General features: G+C 41.0%; 1 protein-coding gene across 1 annotated transcript in view; it reads left to right on the forward strand.

Annotated features, from left to right (window-relative positions):
• Nucleotides 1-15,041, forward strand: part of LOC100556473 (retinal guanylyl cyclase 2) — a 64,121-nt gene that overhangs the window by 40,699 nt on the left and 8,381 nt on the right. Inside the window, 3 exon segments of the mRNA XM_062974459.1 lie at nt 5,638-5,801; nt 7,740-7,932; nt 10,396-10,570. Coding sequence (XP_062830529.1) covers nt 5,638-5,801; nt 7,740-7,932; nt 10,396-10,570 — 532 coding nt within the window.

A 15,041-nucleotide genomic window follows, 5' to 3' on the forward strand; every position in this document is an offset into this window, starting at 1 on the left:
TCCATTACCTGTTGCACCCCAAAGGTACGAGAGCACTCTGAAAACCACACTGAGGCCAAGCAGTTTATTGAGGGTTATATATATATATATATATATATATATATATATATATATATATATATATATATAAGTCCACAATAGTTCAAAAGATAGTTCTTCAAAGTTTTTCAAAGTTGTAATCCACAAACAGAACTCAAAGAGTCAAAGTCAGTAAGCATCCAGGAATTGTAGGAAGCAGGGACAAGACACAGCAAAACGACAACTGTAATCCATCTGGAGGGTATTCCTTGAAAAGCAGGGAAACAAGAGCAACAAGGCGAGGTATACTCGAGAGTCACAAAGTGCGAACTCCAACAGGGTATCCTGGAAACAGCACGGGAACAAGGCAAGGATCAAGAGACAGGGACGGAGATGCTTCTCCCAAGAATGGCAATGTTGTCACCGCAATGAAAACAAGGAGCGAGGTCCCTTTAAGGAAACCTCAAGGCTACCGCTCAATGGGATCCAGGACAATCACAGCTTCACATGAGAAAGTTTATTAATTATAGCGCTTGAGAGCCAAGCGTTTACTTCTTCTCAGCACTTCTCTTTGACTCCTATCCTGTGAGATAGATTGTCTCTGATCAAAAGACACATCCTCCCCTATAACAACTCCATCTGGTGAATCCAGCCTTGAGTTAACATCGAAATGTTCCCCAATTAGCTGTTCCTCTGGGAGCACAACTTCAGGCACCTGCAAAATCATTGGGCTCTGATCCATATCCCGGAGAGACTCAAAATCCAAATCAGCCTCTGAGTCTCACTCCATCTCCTGTGGAGGGCCAGAGCCTGACGGCTGAGCTATAACATCACCAGTCTATTCCTTTCTCCCCTCTTCTCTTTAGACAACTGAGGAAGAGAGGATGTGCTAGCTGTCATTCTGTCATTGAAACCAGACCTTGGGAATGTTACTTTTTGGACTACAGCCTCCAGAACTATAGTTGTCCATGGTGGCTATGAATTTCCAAAAATCATAGTCTAAAACAACCCCAAAACCTTTGCAAGCTCTAGTCTTGCTTTCCATGGGCAGGATACATTGGTTGAGGAAACATTTGACATTGTTGGGGCCCAGCAAGATGCTGGGGATTTCTCAGAGGATGAGGAGTCTGTGTGTGATCAGGGTGAATTGCAGACTTTAGATCAGAGTGAAGTGCAGGCAGAGGATGTTTAGGATTCCTTAGCAACAGGGGAGAAGTCCATTTCTCATGTGAATTGGCTTTCAACTGATCAGGAGTTTTCCCGTGATATCAGATTAGGTCTCCGCACAGAAGGAGTGAAGGTAGATTAATTAGGAGCTCAGAAAGGCTCCGTGGGAAATCTTTGAAACCCAGGTGTCAAATACATGATCTCATGGCTTCTTGGTCAGTGGGCTTAAATTAAGTGATGCTTACTTATTCCTCAGAACAGATAACATAACCAAAAAATGTGTTGTCGAAGGCTTTCATGGCCGGGATCACAGGGTTGTTGTATGTCTTTCGGGCTGTGTGGCCATGTTCCAGAAGCATTCTCTCCTGACGTTTCGCCCACATCTATGGCAGGCATCCTCAGAGGTTGTGAGGTATGGAGAAAACTAAGCAAAGAGGTTAATATATATCTGTGGAAAGTCTAGGGTGAGAGAGGTCAGTGTGAATGTGTAGTTAATCACTTAAATTAGCATTGAAAAGCTTATCTGCTGTCTTCTTCCTGCCCCTGGGGCATCCTTTGTTTAGAGTCGTTAACTGCCCTTGGTTGATTCATGTCTGGAAACCCTCTGTTTTCAGAGTATTGCTTTTTATTTACTGTTCTGATTTTTGAGTTTTGTAATACTGGTAGCCAGATTTTGTTCATTTTCATGGTTTCTTCCTTTCTGTTGAAGTTGTCCACATGCTTGTGGATTTCAATGGCTTCTCTGTGTAGTCTGACATGATAGTTGTTAGAATGGTCCAGCATTTTTGTGTTCTCAAATAGTATTCTGTGTCCAGGCTGGTTCATCAAATGCTCTGCTATGGCTGATTTCTCTGGTTGAATTAGTCTGCAGTGCCTTTCATGTTCTTTGACTCTTGTTTGGGCGCTGCGTTTGGTGGTCCCTATGTAGACTTGTCCACAGCTGCATGGTATCCGGTAGACTCCTGCAGAAGAGAGAGGATCCCTCTTGTCCTTCGCTGACCGTAGCATTTGTTGGATTTTCTTCGTGGGTTTACAAACTATCTACAAACCCACGAAGAAAATCCAACAAATGCTACGGTCAGCGAAGGACAAGAGGGATCCTCTCTCTTCTGCAGGAGTCTACCGGATACCATGCAGCTGTGGACAAGTCTACATAGGGACCACCAAACGCAGCGCCCAAACAAGAGTCAAAGAACATGAAAGGCACTGCAGACTAATTCAACCAGAGAAATCAGCCATAGCAGAGCATTTGATGAACCAGCCTGGACACAGAATACTATTTGAGAACACAAAAATGCTGGACCATTCTAACAACTATCATGTCAGACTACACAGAGAAGCCATTGAAATCCACAAGCATGTGGACAACTTCAACAGAAAGGAAGAAACCATGAAAATGAACAAAATCTGGCTACCAGTATTACAAAACTCAAAAATCAGAACAGTAAATAAAAAGCAATACTCTGAAAACAGAGGGTTTCCAGACATGAATCAACCAAGGGCAGTTAACGACTCTAAACAAAGGATGCCCCAGGGGCAGGAAGAAGACAGCAGATAAGCTTTTCAATGCTAATTTAAGTGATTAACTACACATTCACACTGACCTCTCTCACCCTAGACTTTCCACAGATATATATTAACCTCTTTGCTTAGTTTTCTCCATACCTCACAACCTCTGAGGATGCCTGCCATAGATGTGGGCGAAACGTCAGGAGAGAATGCTTCTGGAACATGGCCACACAGCCCGAAAGACATACAACAACCCTATAACCAAAAAATTCAGTTCAAGTTGACGATTCAAGTTTCCTGTGTTACCTATGTTCCTGAAAGAGTTTTGCCTTGGGAAAAAAGTTCTTGCTTTCATGCTTATGGATTTATGCCTGTGATCGTGTACTTTGTCATTTTTTGGACTACTTTTCTTTGCATATGGACTATTGCTATTTTATAGCTCCTACTGCCTTTTTTTTTGGAGAATGCCCCTTTCTACCTGCTTTTCTTAATAAACTGTTGTAATTAGTACTACTTCATTCTGGTGTGGTGCTGGGTGAAAAGGAGTCTCAAGACTAGAGTGTAACAGACATTCTGTGGTGGTTCAGATTGCAATACCCACACTCCTTTATCATTGCCCAAGAAGAGAACAGTAGGCGAAAACATCTAGAGGGTCAAGGCCTGGCCTTCACTGAATTGTTTATAGCTCCGTTTCTCTAATATATGATATTTAAATACAGCAGTTATAATTTAAGAAATTACTTTTATCTGTTCCACTCTCCCTCTCCTCCAATCATAGACATACAGAAACTCTTCCCTGTCAATCCCCTATTTTCATAAATTATCCTCTACGTAATTGTCTATTTTTTTTAATTAATAATAGTAATATCTTCCTCTAGTCATTTATCTAAAATATCACCTGATTATAATGATGATTTAAATTCTCTTTTGCTCTGGCACATAAAACTAATAAATGGCTTCCTTATAGCCTCAAGCAAATTATCTTTTATTTCTCCTCTCCCTAATCTTACTTTGTGTGTTAATTTTTTCAGATAAAGTTAGGGCCTATGTTCTGTTTAACTAATTCAATATCAATCCATTCTCTATCCTTCCCCGCATACTTTGACTATCCTTGCACCACATATCAGAAAGGATATGAAGCCTTTATTTGACAGAGCCTCATTTTCCTTTTCAAATTAGGAAATAAGCAATAACACCTCTCTAAAATTATTATTTGATGAAGGCACCTTTCAGTCTTCTCTTCTCCAAGCTAAACACACTCATCTCCTTAAATCATTTCATCTAGAGCTTCATTTCCAAAACTTCAATCATCTTCATTGTACTTCTCTGGACACCTTCCAGCTTGTTGATATCCTTCTTGAACTGTAGTGTAACTGTAAACAGTTAGTTACATGTAATTCGTTACAAGTAACTACTGACTGGTAGATTAATTATCTTATTGCTATGGAAGCCGCAATTCACCATTGCAAACAGTTAGTTACATATAATTACTTACAAGTAACTAATGGCTAGTAATCGATCACATTGCTATAGAAGCCATAGTTCACAAATGCAAAAAGATAGTTACATGTAATTAGTTACTAGTAACTAGTGACAGGTAATTTGATTATTCACCTCATTGCCACAGAAACAATTTACCAATGCAAACAGATAATTACATGTAATTAGTTACAAGTAACGAGTGACTGGTAGTTAGATTAATTACCTTATTGCTATGGAAGCCACAATTCACCACTGCAAACAGTTAGTTACATGTAATAAGTTAAAAGTAATTAATGACTAGTAACCAGTCACATTGCTATAGCAGCCATAATTCACAAATGCAAAGAGTTAGTTACATGTAATTAGTTACAAGTAACTAGTGACTGGTAATTAGATTATTCATGTCATTGCCATGAAAACAAGTTTACCAATGCAAACAGATAGTTACATGTAATTAGTTACAAGTAACGAGTGACTGGTTCATAGATTATTCACCTCATTGCCACGAAAACAACAATTTACCAATGCAAACAGTTAGTTACATGTGATTAAGCAATAGTGTGGGGAAATGTCCAGAGTCTTTCAAGGTCCAAGGTAAATTCACAACAAGGCTGAAACAAAACTTGATTCTATGAACAAGGTCCGTGGCTAGGAACAAGGCAAGGCAATACTTGAATACTTGAATACTTGGCTAGGCAAAGCAAGGAGACTGGGGTTGCGGACTTTGCGAAGTCCACACAAGGCTGGAAACACGAAATCACTCCTGAAGCTGCTCTGTTGACTCCGCACGGAACCTACCGTGCCAGGCACCTATATCTGGGCCCCGTTTTCCTGCCAAGCAGGTGTCCAGCGTTCTCTTTCCCTAGGGAACAGGAAACGAAACCCAGCTTTCTCCAGATGTGAGACTCCCTAGATTTTCCCAGGGGAAACATGGCTAATCAGTGTCTTGTTTAGCTGCAATTCTCAAACTCCTGCGAACCTGTTCCTTCACTCCCCTGTCTGCAGTATAGGACTGTCTCCTAGCAAAAGGGGGTGAGAGCTGTTCAAGGTCTGTTTTAATGGGTTCTTGGGCAAAAACATCAACATCAGGCATCTGGAAAGATTCCAGCTCTTGCTGAGCCAGCGAAAACCCCATGTTTTTGTCTTCATTAGCCACGATGGCACTGGGAGCAGGACTACAAGGCCCATGAGGCATCACCGCTTCCTATCTTTTCTCTCTGTCCCTTCCCGTGTGTGTGCCTGCGTGAGAGCTGTGTATCGTCTTGTGGAATTCCGTTCGTGAGTAAACTTTTGATAGATAGCTGAAGTCTCCAGCGTCGTTATTTTTTCCAGTGCTCCCTCGTCAGCGATCTTCTGCTGCGTGTGTGCCTAGCAAATAGCCCTGACATAAAACTCCATCGATATGAGTTGCCACCAGCAGCCACTGCTAACCACCACTTCTTGGTTCTTCTTGCTCCCCAGTTCAAAGCCATCAACAAGGGCAAAAGGACCAACATTATTGACTCTATGCTGCGGATGCTGGAGCAGTACTCCAGCAACCTGGAAGAATTAATCCGGGAGCGGACCGAGGAGCTGGAGATGGAAAAGCAGAAGACAGAACAACTGCTGACCCAAATGCTTCCCGTGTAAGGACAATTGTGAAAATAGTGACACTAGTTGATGCACCCTTTGTCCTAAAGCGCTACCAAGTGCATATAATGCTGCCATGCGCTGTGAGTGGCCACTACCTGATCCTTCCCATGTCAGTGGGACAATGTATCCAAGCCAGGTTTCAGTCAGAACTTTATGGGAGTTGTCCAAAGTTCTGAAAGAGCCAGTAATTTGGTAAACTAGGGTTCTAGGAGACTTGGGTTTGAATCCCTGCTCAGCCATGGAAGAGCATTGGGTGCCCTTAGACGAGTCACACTTTCTCAGCCTCAAAGGAAGGCTAAGGTAACTCACTCCATGATGGATTCTTGCCAAAAAAACTCTCAGTGATACCCTGTTTCCCTGAAAATAAGACATCCCCAGAAAATAAGACCTAGTAGAGGTTTTGCTGAATTGCTAAATATAAGGCCTCCCCCAAAAGTAAGACCTAGTAAAGTTTTTGTTTAGAAGCATGCAGGATCGGTAAACGTACATGTACATGGAAATAAAAGTAGTAACAAGAAATAGTAATAATAATATAATAACTTTTCTTGTATCCCACCTCCATCTCCCAGAAGGGACTCAGGGCAGCTTACACAGGGACAAGCCCAACAACAACATAAATTTACATACAGACAGAAATTTAAAACAGTAATTTAAAAACAGTATCGCAATAAAAATATAATACAGAAATTTTTGAAAGGATTCACAGTTTGGTTATGCTGGTTTGTGATGACAACTACTGTACAGTAGATAATACATTTTCATTTTTAAACAATTCAACCATAAATGTGAATTCTTCTTTGTGGAAAAATAAGACATCTCCTGAAAATAAGACGTAGTGCATCTTTGGGAGCAAAAATTAATATAAGACACTCTTATTTTCGGGGAAACGGGGTAGGTCACCTTAAGGATGTCATAAACTGGAAGTGACTTGAAGGTGCACAACAACAACAACAATGTACCCCAGTCTGTTATGGTTTGACGATGCGTGCAGACCAGCAGAAGATTAGTCCTTTGTATATTCAAAAGAGAGTAACACAAGTAGAAGAAAATACAAAACTCAGACTTTAATTATTTATATATTTATTACAATATTTATATCCCACCCTTCTTACCCAATAGGGGACTCAGGGCGGCATACAATAAAACACACATATAAAATTGTACAATACATTGTGAATCAATTAAAAAGTTATTAAATTACATCAGACTTTACTCTTGCGCAGCAAAGTTCATGGGGAAAAAAGCAACTTCAACACAAACTTTCTAGCAATAATATAGTCACAGTTCTTTCATTTAATTCATGCAATGCTTTCCATCAGAAAATATGTCTTCTCCCAATCTTCATATTTTGTTCATGGAGTTGAGCATGGAAGACAAACTTGTCAATGTCAAATAGGCTGCAAACCAGGAGCTTACATTGAGTAAGCCCAGAGGCAAACATTCAGTAACCCAAAAACATACAACAAACTCTCCCCAGTTATACCCCTTCGGAAGCGGCCCAGAACTTGTTTATTTATTTGTTTGTTTATTTACAGTATTTATATTCTGCCCTTCTTTCTCATCCCGAAGGGGACTCAGGGCAGCTATCCTTCCTTTGCACCTGGCTTGCTTCAGTATCATTTCCAGTATCATAAACACCATTCCCTGCCGTGGGAATGCCTCCCTGCTCCTCATCTCTCACAGCAGGGACAATCTGAACCTGAATCCCATAATTCCCATCAGAGTCATCTTGAACCTGAATCCCATCATCTTGAATATCTGGAGCCTGAATCCCACAATCCCCATCAGAATCACTCTGAGACTCCAGCTGAGTCACAACAATGGGAAATGATCTGAGTTGACTCAAAGGATCCTGACAAATGGTCCCAGGGCTACCTCAGAAAGCTGTTCAGTATCAGATCGCCTAAACTGAGGTTCCTGCATCATTTCAGGTCTGTGGCAGAGACACTGAAAACGGGGGGCACCGTTGAGCCGGAGTATTTTGAGGAGGTCACCATCTACTTCAGTGACATCATTGGCTTCACGGCCATCTCTGCCCTGAGCGAGCCCATCCAGATTGTGGACCTTCTCAATGACCTTTACACGCTCTTCGATGCCATCATTGGCCATCACGATGTTTACAAGGTAAGGCTTGGGCCAGAAGTTGGAAAAGTTAAAATATGGGGAGGTAGAGCTCCCACATTTCTTCAGTCAATATGGTATTTCAAAGGATTGCAAGTAACAGATATTGGGAAAGAGTCATCTTTGTTTGATAAGAAACTTTTCCACTTAGAAAATGGATAAACTGTCTCACCCGATCTGAGATGGCTTCTTATATTCCTAGTCTATTGCTGTTTTAATGCCAATGCTCTGGTTCCAGAGAAACTGTTAAAGAAAGTGATAAGTTACTAAAACGTTCTATTAAAGCATATGTGTCAACTCAAGGCCAAATCTGACTCTCCATGTCATTTTATGTGGCCTTCCAGATGCTGGACTACTGTGTTCCTCATCATTAGATACCATGGACTAGAACTGATGGGAGTTGTGATACAGGAATATCTGGAAGGCTGAGGTTCTCCCTACTTAGTCAGGAGTGAGGTTTGAGTTTCAATACAAGGCTTGTGGATATGATGTTGGACTTTAAAATGCCCTCTAAAACCTATTCCCCACCTTAAGCCACAAGTGCTGTTGAGTTGCAGTTCCCATTATCCTCAGTCTGCATGACGGATAATCAAAAGTGATAGGGGTTGTCCTTCAATACATCTGGAAAAAACTAAAGAGCACTGACAACTATATAAAGAATTATAGTTGGCCCTCCATGGATCCTCCATCCATGGATTCAAGAACCTTTTGAAGGCAACCGTAAGGTCAATGTGGTCCTCAATGAAAATGGGTTTGACACCTTTGTACTAAGGTTCCTATTGATCTAGTAAAATGTCCTCAAATCTAAAATCAACATCTCAAAAACAAGTACAGTAGAGTCTCGCTTATCCAACCTTCACTTATCCAACATTCTGTATTATCCAACGCAGTCTCCCGGATCCACAGCTGTTTCTCTAGGCAGCAACACACAGCAAACCAACATACCCAACAACAACACAAGTGCAACCACACTCCCAAACAAGTAGCAGACTTGTTGTAAAACATGATGTTTTGATGCTTAATTTGAAAAATCATAATGTAATTTGACATTTAATAGGCTTTTCCTTAATCCCTTCTTATTATTCAACATTTTTGCTTATCCAACATTCTACTGGCCCGTTTATGTTGGATAAGTGAGACTCTACTGTAATGTAAAATTAACCTCATCTCTTTATTTGATAGAGTTACAAACTTGGTAGATGAAGGGCATGCTATGAATATAGTATATCTTGGATTCAGTAAAGCCTAAAGCCTTTGACGCGGTTGCTCATGACATTCTCATAAAGAAGATCATAAAATGTGGGCTGGGCAATATTACTGTTAGGTGGATTGGGAATTGGTTGACTGGTCGAGCCCAAAGGGTACCTCCTAATAGTTACTCTTTCTTCATTCTTGAAAGAAGGGACCAGTGGGGGGGGGGGGGGCACAAGGTTCTGTCCTGGGTCATTCAGGACTATTCAACATATTTGACTTGGATGATGGAATAGAAGACATGCAGATCATATGGGACCAAATTGGGAGGTCCCATAACATCTGAGGATCTATGGCACACCTGCCATAGATGTGGGCAAAACATTAGGAGAAAATGCTTCTGGAACATGGCCAGACAGCTTAGAACTCTCACAGTAACCCAAGATGAAAGGTGTCCAGAAGAAAGTGACCAAAATGATAAAAGGTCAGACCAAAGCAGAATAGAAGGGGACTGTTACTTTTATTGATTTAGACACTACAGACATCTGTTTCATCATCCTACTGATAAAGATGTTGAATTGTTGCATTGAGGTGCATGTATGCCTTTTGTTGCACATGAATTATCTGATCCATTTATCAAGTGCCTCATTTAACCCTCATATAGCTCCATGTGTGTAAAGATTTCCTCCATCTTCTCATGATAATATCTTGGCATCTATATATATAAAAGGGTAATGAAATTTCGGCCTAGGACAAAACAACAAAACTACACATCCCAGAAACACTAAACTTGGCAGCACAACCCCTCATCCATGCCTCTACATTCATACAACAAAAAGAAAAGAAAAATAAAGTCCTAATTAAAGGGAGAGGAATAATTGCTTTCATCCAATTGCTGCCAGTTAGAAGGCTAAGCTCCGCCCACTTGGTCTCCTAGCAACCCACTCAGCCCAGGGGACAGGCAGAGTTAGGCCTCACTTAGGCCTCTTCCACACTGCCTATAAAATACAGATTATCTGATTTTAACTGGATTATATGGCAGTGTAGACTCAAACCCCTTCCACACAGCTATATAACCCATTTATAATGGACTTAATGTCAGAATAAACCTTTACCCTTTACCTTAACTTTACCTTTATTTCCCATACCACCAGACTTCGCCACAGCAACGCGTGGCCGGGCACAGCTAGTATAGTTATAAGATTTGAAGAACTCCAGGTATTCGTGCCTCCTACTTAGTTTGTCCTTTGAAAAAACATTGCCTCTAATTTCCAGGTGGAAACCATTGGGGATGCTTATATGGTTGCTTCTGGACTTCCGAAGCGCAACGGGCAAAGGCACGCTGCTGAAATCGCCAACATGGCCCTGGATATCCTCAGCTCTGTGGGGTCGTTTAAGGTGAAACACCTCCCCGGGGTGCCCATCAGGATCCGGATGGGGCTCCACTCAGGTAACAATGGTGAATTTCTCCTGCTTCTCTATAAAATGTCACGAGGAATTATGCATTGCCTCTTCATTGTCAGCACTGGTCCCTTCTTTCAAGAATGCAACCATGTCAAAGGCTTTAGGCTTTACTGAAACCAAGATATACTATATTCAGTCGTGCCCCTCAGGACAAGTGTGAAGAGTAAAGGGAAAAGGGGGAAGCAGACCATTCGGGCCAAATAGGGAGGGGGGAAAGTAAAAAATAGATATAGACCAATCCAGTTTTTTGGTTGCTTTTTTTTAAGTGGACATAACTTGGATGTGTTGGTGTATTGTGGCCAAATTTGGGCGCATTTGGTCCAGTAGTTTTGTTGTTAACTCAGTCCTACAAGTGGACAGAACATTTTTATATATATAAATGGACTACAGATTCTATCATCATGGAGCAGCGCATCTGATTCAAGTTTCTCTGAAGCCTCTATCAGTAGTGCTACTGGGTCCTTCTTTTCCATTTTATTTCACTGATTTGGGTTTTGTTCTAGGAGGTGGAGAGGAAGATTGGCAGCTGGGCTGCTCATCTCCTTGGCTTGCCTCCCTCCACTGCGGTTTCCTCTTGCCAAGAAAAGCAGCTGAGTTCAGAGGTATCCAAGTTGGACCTGAACAGGAAGGGAGAGGCAGCGCTGAGGGAGAGTTAGATTTATTTCCAGCGAGAGAGACCTGAATGGGTTTGTTTGTCAAGACCCTGAGGGTTTGGCAGGCATCCACTCAGTGCGGCCCCGAGTTCTTATCCCCGTCCCTTTGGAATCCTTGATGGTTGCTGCAGAAGATGGGTTATCATGCCTCATTAACCTACCCAGGTCTTTTGGAAAGCAGCCACCGGAGAAGACAAACAGCCAACTCATTAAAAAGTATTCCTAAGATGGGAGGGGGTTGTGTTTCTGTTTTATTATGCTTTATTATGACTTTTTGAAAAACTTCTTCTAACTTGTTTTTGAAACTTGAGTTTCCTTTGGAAACAGAAGACTAGTCTAATTAGCTTTTCATTGGTATAGTAGGTCCTTGGTATTCACCAGGGTTTGGCTCCAGGACATCTCCCGGGATACTAAAATCCCTGGATACTCAAGGTCAATGTTTTAATTATACAAATTGCATAAGGTTGTGGGTGAACTACAACTCACATCATGCCAGGTTAACCCCGAGAAACTCCATCAGTAATTAAAGTTTGTTATGTTGGGCAAGTTTGCTCTAGATTCATCATCGGTGGGGTTGAATGTACTCGCTGGCTGTAGGGTAAACTACAACTCCCACTATGGTGAGTCAGTCCCCTCAAACCCTCCAGGAGGTTGAGTTAGTCAAGGGGGTTTTGTGTGCCAAGTTTGGTCCAGGTCCATCATCGGTGGAGGTCACTTTTTCCCTGGTTGTGGGAGAACTACAACTCCCAGAAAGGAAGGTTGGTTCCCCCAAACTCTTGTTAGTGTTTTTGTGATATGTAGTGAAATGTTTAATCTATTGTTGCTGTGAAATTGTGTGTATTTCGTTCCCACAAGCATCCCAGCAGTCAAGAGGTTAATTGCAGCGAGCCCTGATTGATTGCTGAAGGGCAAATGAACAGAGACTTCTGTTTGTGCTACATGACAGGAAGATACATTATGGGCTATGGAATGCAGAGGAGGTGCTTCAGTGTACAGAGAACGGACTTTGAGAGAGACGGTGAAGGTTCCATGTTTGATCTTGCGGATGCAATATGTGTCCTGAGAGCTTTGGTCAATTAGCACTGTAAATATTATTATTGTAAATAAAACTTCAGTGCTGCTGGGATCCAGCAGATATAAATCAACTAAGTTGTCATTCTTTGTTGGTGCCACTTTCGCCGTTTGCAAAGTGGTCTGATGGATGGGCAGAGATGAGACCTTGCTTATCAATCAGTCGGGGTCACCGATTCCCTGACAACCCTTCCAGTAATCAATTTTTGGCATATTGGGTATGCGTGCCAAGTTTGGTTCACAGTGCTCTCTGAATGTAGAACTACAACTCCTCCAAATTAAGGTGAATTTTCCCCAAAGACCTCCAGTATTTTTTCTTGGTCATGGGGGCTCTGTGTACCAAGTTAGTTTGAGGTCCATTATTGGTGGAGTTCAGAGTGCTCTTGTAGATGATATTGCAGGTGAACTATACATCCCAGACCCTACAACTCTTACAAATCATGAAGAATTCTCCTCAAACCTGTCTAGTATGTTCAGTTGCTGATCAATTCCTCTGTCTGCTGTATGCCATAGAAAAGAGTAGGAAAGGGTTAAGGGAGAGGCAGTGGGCAGAGTCATGCAAATTCCACACCAATGGAGAGAGTAAGGAACACTGGGAAGTCTGTGGTGAAGGAAACACATAAAATCTAGGATGAAATTGTCCCCAAATGAAAACCTTTACTTTGGTGGGGGACAGTATGGTGTTTGTGGAGGACATTGGCAGGGAACATGTTAATGGGGCTCGCTATAACCTGCAATGTCATTGGAAGGAGGGCCATTGGTGTCTCCTGAGCAGTGGGAGCTATAGCTGTCTGTATAAGTGGACACCCCAGCCACACGCATACTTAATTTTTTTCATTTTTATTATGTGTATGATGGAAGAAGAAGGTGAAGGAGAAGGAGAAGAAGAACGAAATAATAATAATAATAATAATAATAATAATAATAATAATAATAATAATGTGATCGGCACATTGGGTGCCATGCCAAAAGATCTCAGCCGGCATTTGGAAACAATAGACATTGACAAAATTACGATCTTCCAACTGCAAAAGGCCACCCTACTGGGATCTGCGCACGTCATCCGAAAATACATCACACAGTCTAGACACTTGGGAAGTGTTCAACTTGTGATTTTGTGAAACGAAATCCAGCATATCTGTCTTGTTTGCTCTGTCATACAATAATCCAGTAGAGTCTTGCTTATCCAACATAAACGGGCCGGCAGAACGTTGGACAAGTGAAAATGTTGGATAATAAGGAGGGATTAAGGAAAAGTCTATTGAATGTCAAATTACATTATGATTTTACAAATTAAGCATCAAAAAATCATGTTTTACGACAAATCGACAGAAAAAGCAGTTCAATACACAGTAATGTTATGACGTAATTATTGTACCAAAACATCACAATGTATTGAAAACATTGATTACAAAAACATTGACTACTAAAAGGCAAACTGTGTTGGATAATACAGAATGTTGGATAAGTGAAGGTTGGATAGGCGAGACTCTACTGTAATAATATCGCTGTTTGATTTCCATTTTGAATATTTTCAAACTGTGGACTTATGAACCTGCAGAACCAAAATCCATGGAAGAACGTATTTTGTTTTTACTAGGCTGCATACTGCCTTCCACGAGGGTTTAGTTCCAGGATTCCTCTGTAGATATCAAAATCTGTGGTTGCTCAAGTCACATTACATACAATGGCATAATAAAATAACCATTGTATATAATGTGCCTATTTTAATAGAATATCAAAATCTAAGTTTGCTTTTTGTTTTGTATTTTTATACTTTCAAGTAGTGGTTGAATCCATGGGTGCAGAATCTATTGATACAGAGGGCTGACTGTATTGTGTTTTTATTAGGTTCACTTTAGGGTCTCCATAAGTTGGAAACGACTTGAAAGCACACAGCAACAACAACAACAACAGTGCTTTGAATTAGAAGGTTACGATTCTGGATTGCTGACTGGTGTTGTTCAGGACAACTTGTACTAAAAGTTTCTAACAGCTGGTGGAAAGCTATATCTTATGGCAAGACAAAGCAATGAAATGTATGTACTAGTGTAGATATATTGCAAAATTATATGAACCGGTGCCTGGGACAAATCTCAGAGTGCTTTCCAAAGGGCTGGTGTTCTACTTTCTTCCCCCTTAAGTCCCTATTAATATACCTAGTAAGGCAAACATTACTACCCTGTTTCCCTGAAAATAAGACATCCCCAAAAAATAAGACCTAGTAGAAGTTTTTCTGAATTGGTAAATATAAGGCCTCCCCCAAAAGTAAGACCTAGCAAAGTTTTTGTTTGGAAGCATGCCCGCCGAACAGAACACCAGAGCATGCAGGATTGGTAAATGTACATACCAGTTGTACATGGAAATAATGGTAGTAACAAGAAATTATTGATAGATTTCACAGTTTGTCTGGTTATGCTGGTTTGTGATGAAAACTACTGTACAGTATATAATAAATGTTCATTTTTTAATTCAACAATAAATGTGAATTCTTCTTCATGGAAAAATAAGACATCCCCTGAAAATAAGACCTAGCACATCTTTGGGAGCAAAAATTAATATAAGACACTGTCTTATTTTCGGGGAAAAGCCGACCCGAATATAAGCTGAGGCACCTAATTTTACCACAAAAAACTGGGATAACTTATTGACCCGAGTATACGCCAAGGGTAGGACATGAAGCAGCTACTGGTAAATTTTAAAATAAAAATAAATACCAATAAAATTACATTA

Source organism: Anolis carolinensis, chromosome 3 (assembly GCF_035594765.1).
Source record: "Anolis carolinensis isolate JA03-04 chromosome 3, rAnoCar3.1.pri, whole genome shotgun sequence".
NCBI lineage: Eukaryota > Metazoa > Chordata > Lepidosauria > Squamata > Dactyloidae > Anolis > Anolis carolinensis.